Below are 9,071 nucleotides of genomic sequence, written 5' to 3'. Positions count from 1 at the left end.
AACAGGTTTTATGGACTTTAAGTGAGATATTTGAACATTTAGTGAACTGAAACCATGTGAGGAGTTTAACCATCGGAGGCCAAACAGTTGGAAACCATTGTGTAATATTTTGATTTAATGGAGTAGCTATTAAGTATTGGGCAATAGGGATGCTTGAGTAAGATGGGGTATCCATCTACTCAGTGGTTATATGACTTATCTTTGGCCCAGGGTTTGAACCCAGAACAGTGAGGCAACAATGCTAACCACCATACCACAGGCTACTGCCCAGCTCAGTATATCACTTCAGTAAATGTACTTAGTTTCTTTACAGCACTATTCCCAAGCCATCACTTCAGAACTACCAGCAATTAAATAAAAATGTGTGATTGTGTGAGTGTGGCTAGTGGAATAAAGTGCTTTGAGTGCTGTCCATTCACAGTGACTTTAAATACGTCAACCACCAAAATCTAATCAGTTCACCCTTGAGATAGTTGTGTGATGACACTGCTAATGTATCTGAGTCACAAAAGCTGGGACAGGATGTGAGGGCACGGTGACTTTGACCTTTGACAGCCAAAATCTAAATGTAATCAGTTTAAGCGAAGTGCCAAATCTGAAAATAAAATCAAAAATACCACAAGGTGTTCCTGACATCACCAGCCAAGAATGTTAGTGCATTCTGGTTTGAGGCTGATTTCAAAAATACTTCCTTAATATCATAAATGTGCTGCCTGAACCTGAGCAGAGTCCATAAAATTCAGCAGGATGTTCATCCTCATTAGAGCAAATGTATCCCATTACTGTAATTAAAGGTCCAGACACATTGATGTCACTATTAACCCGTAATATCTGTGAATGTAATTAAGGCGGGGGGGTGTCGTGCCCTTTACTCCAATTATTTTTGACCATTTCCAGATGACATAAAAAAAGCCTTTAATTTCACACAAAAAGCAAATTTACAACTTGCTCTGATGTGTAACACATTCAGGTCGTGGAGATGTGAACTCGGGTCTGTCGCAGTCATCTGGTCCTCAGGTGTGAACTATTTCTCTTTTTCCTTCTGACGCCCACCTGTGTGTTAAAGCCTCCATCGCTCGCCCACCTGTAAATATCAGCAGGTCTCTTATTAATATTGCATAATGAACCAATTAGCGGTGCAGAGTTTAATGGGCAGCTCTGTTTGGATCCTTCAGAACTTCAGTGAGGCTGTGCAGGAACAGAAAATCTTTGATGGTGCATTACCCTGAAGTGGGCCCCTCATTCAATTATGGCTTCCGCTGTGTGGCTTTGTGTTATGGGTTATATAATGCACACAGCCTGGAAAGGATACAGTACGAAATGAGGACATGAGGGACTCTTTTTTTTTTTTTTTTAGGTGGAAACTTGCAAAAGTGGACAAACTAACATGGACATAAAAACACCAGTGACCAAATATGACTTCATCCAACGATTTCAGCAATTTATCTCACAATTTTTCGCCTGCCTGGGATCTCTAAGTGGATGTTCCTTCAACCACACGCTGTGGAAACTAGTGTCCATCCACACTGCAGGGCAAATTAACTTACCAAAATGGCTATATTCGTTTTTGTGTTCGTGTGTGTGCGTTTGTGTGCTCTTTCCCATAATGCACATGAAGTCAGCAACCAATTTAAACACCCCACCAAACAGTACATTAGAAAGGCGTTCATGAACGGCACTCAGGGAGCATCCCTCTTCTCAAATTAGTGTCCTTTCTCCAACTGCCAGCAGATCCTCTTCAAATCCCCAAACCACCCTCAGAGACGCTCACAAATGAGGCAATTAAATTCAGGGTTTCAAACTCCTTTGAACTACACCTTCTGTCTGAAGCCTTTAATATTTCAACTGTGGGTGCTCAAAGCTCAGGGCTATTTAGTACCATGGTCTCCCTTTTTAACAGGAGACCACCAGCTCGGTCTTTTCTGTCGCTCATTTCCTGAGGGAGAGAAAGAGAAAGAAAGACGTAGGGAAATGAACATTTCAGCGTGAAAAAAAAACCTCCTCTCTGTGATTCGTCTGTCAAAGGGAAATTTCCCATGTGTTTTCAAAAAAGGGATTAGCCGCCACTCTGGACGTGCTCGCTCCAATTCCCTGTTCTGTCCTATCCCATCTAATCTCCTCTCTTCTCATGCCTATGTGTTTAGTAGGTTAGCCGTGGATCGAGTTGACCGTGATCCAATTAGCATCTAACACATCTGAAGCTGTACATGCGCTTCTGTCGTGCAAGTATGTGTCTCTTAGTTCTCTTCTACACATTTCCTCTGCCCCAAATACATACGGATGTCACTTAATGTGCAGTCTAAAGGGTTTTAAAGCACCAACCGAGTCAGTTTAGCTGACCGGAGAATGACTGGTGAGCTGATGCATTATGGGTATCTGGGAGTGAGGAGGAAGATGAAGAAGTCAGGAGGGGACATTTCAAACCTGATAACGGGATTTCACAGCTCCTGCTATGATCCAATTTATGGCTGCCCTGAGTAAACACTAATTTTAGGTGGAATTTCATCAACTAATTAGGCATCGACAGATCCTCACTGTGTGTACACAAAACATGCACACATGGAATCTCTGATCTTGTGTTGCCTGGTGTATAAACTGCTTTTCTGGTCAACTGGCTGATGTGAGGCACCCTGGGTGTTCATCAGCTGTTCATGTAAACACCAATTAAAGCCACATTCAGAGTGAAAACGGCTCCATGTAACAGGAACACAGGAGGCCACGCTTGTGTGGACGTGTCGCTGCAGGTACCGACGAGAAGGTGAAATCAGATTTAGCTGGACCGAGTTACAGTGCGTTGCTCACGATCAGGCCAAACCATGGTTTTGATTATGCTCCTCACTGTAATCGTGTTTACATTCTTTCATTTAAGCCTGTAACGTGGACCGACAGCGGCGGGCGGGAGGGCAGGGGGGCGGATGTGTGTGCACTTCAATGACTGTAGTTAGATTCATCACTGAACAGGAGACTCACTGCTGTGCAATCACCGTGTTTATGTTGTTTCATACACCGGGACTGAGGAGAGGTGATTGCAGCGAGCAGGTCTGCAGCGGAAAAGGAGAGCTGCTCAGTGTGAGTCGAATGTGGAAAAGAGAAGACGATGGTGTGTAGTGGAGGCCGTTTAACGCTGGGGGGTCAGGGTCTGCACTGAAATGAATAAAGGCACAGTTTTCAGAGGTTTGAATTGATTATTCTCATGGAAATGGTCTTTTTTGCTTTTTCATTTTCACTCAAAAATGATAATAATTATCCATATAGCATGCTACTGTAGCATTGACTAAAGCTACATTAAAACTAGTCTGAATCAAAACATTAAAAGTTGTAGTACAGTATGTGCTGTATCCAAATCATAAGATCTGCAATTTTTTTGATAAAGGTAAAATGTCCTATATCCAACAACTACAACTTTTAATGTTTTGATTACAACTATATACAGTATACAACTTTTAATATTTTGAATCGGACTAGTTTGAATGTAGCTTTAGTCAATGCTACAGTAGTTAAAGCAGAAGTAAGCGATACGGTCGTTTTGGCTAACTTCCTGTCAGCGGATGGAGTTAGCAGTCCCCGCCCTCGTCCCTATGTCACCACATTCACGTGCATCCCTTGGCTGCACACACAGAGAGGACCGCCCCTTCATGCCATTCTCTCTCCTCATTGGATAAAGGTTGTAGGATACAAGGAAAGTTTTCTCCTCAGCTTACAGCAGAGCAGAGTGACTGACAGACTCGTGTTTCGGACCAAACACTCTATGTAAGTGATTGCTGTCGGAAGATATAAGACTTATATTAACACAAACTTTCTGCTTACTTCTGCTTTAAATGTTTTGAATATTCCCATCCAATCCACATCCACATAGCCTTTGTAATGAAAACCAAGTGTCAAACCAACCCTGGCCCTAACCCACCCCAGGTGAACCCCCCATCCTTGTATCTTCAGCATCTCCCCCTTGTACAGTTTGCAATTGAGCACCACAGAAGCTAACATTGAAAAATAATTTATTTCAGAAATGTACTGTGATCATATATTCATTCAGATTCTGCATGATAAGCTTTTGTTGCGTACAATGAAATCACCCCACAGAAAGAAAGAAAGAAAAAAAAAATAAGTAGATGATTTTTTTTGTAACTTTTTTTTCGAACTATGGAAACTAGTAACACACCACTGAGTCTTCACTATAGCGTTAGGAGTGCGCCTGCACGGTGCCGACCCTGTGTGGCGTTACTCCAGGCAGGTTTACAGTTTGCTGCAGGACAGTCTCTTTATAACCAGACACACAGTGAATGATCTGTAAAGCTTACGCACAAGAAGTGTAATCACACACACTCGCACGCACGCACGCATACACACACACACACGCACGCGCATTAGCATTTGGAACAGCACAGTCACACCTGAATAGTACAGAGCGGTTGATTATGCAAAAGGGAAAAAGAGGTGAGGCAATTCAATGACATCATCTCTTGGTGCAGGCTCAGCGCTGCCCCGTGGTTGTGGTCAGTGATACACAGGAGTTATATCAGCAGGGTGGGGCGGGTGGGGGGGTGTGGAGGGGGCAGATAAAAATCCTCTTTGTCTCTTATCAGAATCACACCATGAACATCTGAGCGGCACCAGCGGCCGTGACCAGTCCCCACACAACTTCAGAAAAGTTTTTTTTTTTTTGTATTTTTTTCGACACTCTTTGCTTTTTCAAAGCGTTTTCAGTAGACGTGCAGAACGAGACCGATGAGTGGATCTGTGAGCCGGCCAAAAAGGGGTGGGGGGGGAGGGGGGAGAAATATGGGTTGTGTTATGCAAATGAATTCACAACCACCCATATCTGTCAGGATTAAGAGATGGCTCTCGTAGCGCGAAGGGGGAGGCCGGCCGCTGCGGTCGTGAAGCACCGTCGGCAGTTCAGTCACAACTGGTGCCAGATATCATAAATAAGTGTTTCTCTATCAAGGCATCTTTGATTCACTGTAACACACTCACAAAAAAAGGACTTTAAACACTTTCACTTGGACAGATATAGACTCATATATCCGCAGGATCCTTCAGGCACAGCACAGTCACTTGACATTTGACCTGCCGCCGTGGACCGAAATGTCGTTTCGACCTCTCTTCGTGTTTGTGTGCTAAAAGGCCGGAGAGTCGTTTCCATGAAAACCACGTGATTGTTTCTCCAAAACGTCCGCTTCAACCTCTCCCGGCCCACACGTTAAAAATGTGTTCGATTTGGCATGAACCCCAACATCCAGGTCTGTCTTTTATCTCTTCCTTTTTTTGTTTTTACATCCAGGCCATCCAAACAAAGACTTTGTCCTTTTCACTTCCACATTATGGCTCCATCATATTGTTATATCAGTTTCCGCCAATGCAACGAGTCAGCACTGACATGATTTTGTCGTCTAGGTACATCTACTATATATATGTATATTTATATGTGTGTGTTTCCAAAGATTCTTGTGACTTTGTACAGAATCAGAGAGATTACCATTCAACTTCTGTTCCAAAAAACAGAAACGAAAAAAAAAAGGGAGGGGAAATAAATGTAAGAAAAAAGTCATGCAAATAGTTCAAATAGCAAAATAAAATTTAAAAAAATGAATAGATGTTGCAGAGCAGAGAGTATTTTATCAACCGGTGAGAGAAATCAAAAGTCTACACTGGCACACTTGCACACATTACACAAAAAAGTGCTCCAAAAAGTCTCATAGTGTTGTTCTGCATGTATCCAGGCTGCATAAAGAGAAATAATGTGAAACAAAGAAAAGTGATGAAAGGAAAGATGTAAATGACTTGATTGGGTCGACTGCGTGTTATGTGATGCTGTGTTCTCCTTCAACGCAGGTTGGGTGGGCAGATATTTCCAGACATTTCTGTGTCCCTTTCAGCATTTTTTTTTTTTTTCACACAAAGGAGGAGAAGCCAGCGATGGGGGCCCGCGAGCCTGGGGCTAGGCTGCTGGGGGGCCTGTAGAGGGTGCTGTGCTGGCTGGGGGGGTTGGAGCTCTGCTGGGAGGGGGTGGGAGTCCGGCTACCTTTGGGCCTAAACAGGCTGCCCTGGCCCTGGGGCTGGCCCTGGGCCTGCTGGGGCTGGGGGCTTGGCGAACTGAGCTGGGGGGGCAGCGGAGGTAGAGGAGGCAGAGGCGGCGGGGCGCAGTGCTCCGGCTCGCCCGACTCGGACTCGGTGTAGCTGTAGGCCTGCGCCCGGGATATGCCCTTCTGCTGGCGGCGCCAAGAGTTGTAGTAGGTGGGGTCGCTGATGTAGTGGTTGACGAAGGAGTGGGTCTTCTGTCGGTTGGGGTCCACCTCGTACTCGCTGTCGCTGCCCTGCGATGAGAGAGAGCAGAAGAGGAAAACACTGAGTGACGGAGTGGCAACGGGGAAGATGGTGCAGTGTTTCCATGGGGAGCGGTTAGAGATGCTGAGGCTATAAATGTAAATGAACATGAAGTTATTGAATTATTCTGAGCAGAGTCGTCAGTTTGCAATCATCTCTGTCTAAACAGCAAACACACATGCACACACACGCACGCCCACGCACGCACACGCACATTTACTACACAGCACGGGTACACATGGACGTCAAAGATGGAATCAAAGATGGAATCAAAGATGGAATCAAAGATGGTCAAAGCGTGATCACTGAAGGATGACTTGTTACTGAAGCGTGCACTGAAAAACGGACAAAGGCAAAAGGTCAATTTATCTAGAGGGTTTCTTTTTTCTTTTTTTTTTAGAAGATCTTTGTATCCACACCACACCAGCAAGACGGGGGTTTGGCGTAGTATCTAGCACAGTGGACCACATAAAACCCATAATGGGAATCTCAGGGAGAGGATTGGATGGGGGAGTTGCAATAGGAACCAGTCACCTATCAGGCTAAGAAAAAAACAAAACAAAAAAACAACATAAAAAAACAAAAAAAACATTGAAAAGCAGGCAGCCACAGGAACCTCACCAAATGCAGTGGAAGTGTATGTAGGCCACCTGTCCCATATGAAAACACCAGCGCCTCCTATGGGTGAACAGAACAATGGGTTTTACAGTACATCACCATAACAGAATGATTCAAATGGCCCAGTCATGATGATGGTAATACCATAAATATGTATACATATATATGTATAAATCCTTTCTGTGTGGATGTGATGTGAAAAAGTTGATAAAGGATGAAAAAAAAATGAAAAAAAAATTCAATGAGAAGGAAGAGGAATTTGCTTTATTTTTTTCTCCCGTGTTTCAAGGTTTCCAGTCAGTTTGAATTCCGCTCTGTGAAGAGAAATGATCACGATCCTCGGCGCATTCTTGTCACTGACCCTCCACCTTGCTGCAGGCACCATTGTATTCACGTCAAGCAGCATTCCACATGTGGGGCTAAAAAGCGACGAGATCATCGAGTGCTCGGGGAAGGGGTGAGGTGGGGGGGCATTGCTCATGGTCAACTAATTGCAATAAAAGCAAGCTGCCAATTTGGCCGGCTATAGCCTGTGATTAATCACCGGGCCTACAAAGAACTAATGCGCGGTCGGCGTTGCCAAAAAATTGTCACAGGTTAATTTCGCAAAGAGGCAACTTTAGTGTTTAAGAGAGAGAAAGAAAAAAAGAAAGAGTTCTTCGCTCTTTCACCCGTCATATCATCATATTCCATCTTCTTCATACGAGAAACATGGCTGCTGGCACGCACTGCAGGAAGAAGAATATACTCCAGAGCACATGCTGGATATTGCACAGCACATATGTGACACATATGGCGGCAGAGTCAGATTTCCCTCTGCCTTGACGTGGCCTATACCAACCCCCACCCCCCACCTCCCCTTATATAAAGGTCTTTTCTTTTCTTGCATGTCAGCCGAGTTTATAAATGTCCAAACAGAAAATGCTCCAGTTGAATTAGAAGAAAAACGACCCCAATCTTTCATCCTCTTTGATTCTAAACAAAGCCCCCCCCCCCCTCCTTCTCTTTCTTCTCTTCTTTTCCAAAAAAATAATCAAAGGCAGATCATGTGTCCACAGCAAATGTTTCCTGAAATCAATCACAATGATCATATTTTATCCGTCTCTACTGTCTTTTACATCGTCGCTCCTCTCAATAAAGAGTGCGCGAGATGCGTCGCTGGTTTGGTTTGCGTGTGTTTGTGTCCATTTGTTAACATTGTTGTAAACACTTGAGGCCAACCGGTGTCGAAAAAGCATTCCAATCATGCCAGTGTGTTTAGCAACACAACAACACCATAACAAGATCCATTCACAGCCGACTGAAGAGACATACTGAGCCACTTCAAGTGGTATTACCTCACTCTCGAAGAATTAACACTGCATTGAGAGATGAAACACCATACTGGCTGTGTGTGTGTGTGTGTGTGGTGGAGAGAAAGTGAGCGCAGACCAAGTGTTGACACGGTGAATTTGTGTCCCACTCCTGTCTCTCTCTGCTTGGCCGTCAAAGTGTGCGCAACAGATGTTCTGACTCTTGAAATGTTCTACGTACAAGTTTTTTTTTTTGTGGGGTTTTGTACACCAGCCTGTCTTTTACAGAACTAACTCCAGAAGATCCAGCTTGGGTGGAGATAAGATGCTCGAAGATTGGCCTGTGGAGGCAGCGTCGCAGGTGAAACAGCTTCTAACTTCGGCTCGTTACAAGATAATTACCAAAGCTGGATCCTGTGAAAGAAACAGGCTTTTGGGTATGAAACGCGGCGCTGCACTTCAGCCTCCAGGGAACCGCTGTCATGTTTATGCGTAGAGTAAGACAGTCATATGCCAGCCTGCCAGTGTCAATTATTAAACATTTTCTCATCATTACGGTGTTAAATTAGGCAGAGAAACAGATCTAATTAACTGGTGAAACCTCTTGACAGTAGTTTATTTTATCAGCAGCATAATCAAGTTGCCCCACGTTCTTGTTTACAGTCGCTAACAATGTAGGAAGAAGGAGAGTGTGAAGAAACAAGGAGAAAAACATGGAAATGGAGGTGAAACAGACACGGGTCATATATGTACCGTTTTACTGGAGATGAACTGGTCATTATCAGTAAATAAGGCAGCTGCTCAGACACTCTATCTTGAAGCACTCTGACCTTTGAC

General features: G+C 44.1%; 1 protein-coding gene across 10 annotated transcripts in view; it reads right to left on the bottom strand.

The window, feature by feature from the left end:
- Positions 1-3,978: 3,978 nt before the first annotated feature.
- The window catches only part of sdk2b (sidekick cell adhesion molecule 2b), a 286,226-nt gene continuing 281,133 nt past the window's right edge, over positions 3,979-9,071 (bottom strand). For 4 of the 10 annotated variants that reach the window (XM_085762330.1, XM_085762333.1, XM_085762332.1 and 1 more), the window contains exons 45-46: positions 6,946-7,002; positions 5,665-6,314 (exon numbers count right to left, since the gene is read on the bottom strand). In XM_085762330.1, the coding sequence (XP_085618456.1) occupies positions 5,892-6,314; positions 6,946-7,002 (480 nt within the window). In that variant the 3' untranslated portion in view covers positions 5,665-5,891. Of the gene's footprint in view, positions 6,315-6,945; positions 7,003-9,071 lie in introns of all 10 variants that reach the window. The other 6 variants (XM_085762334.1, XM_085762338.1, XM_085762339.1 and 3 more) reach the window with 2 other exon arrangements.

The sequence above is a fragment of the Trachurus japonicus genome, chromosome 19 (genome assembly GCF_045865225.1).
Source record: "Trachurus japonicus isolate A0001 chromosome 19, Traja_1.0".
Lineage (NCBI taxonomy): Eukaryota > Metazoa > Chordata > Actinopteri > Carangiformes > Carangidae > Trachurus > Trachurus japonicus.
Note: the sequence above shows the minus strand (reverse complement) of the source record. Positions and strands in the feature narration are given on the sequence as shown.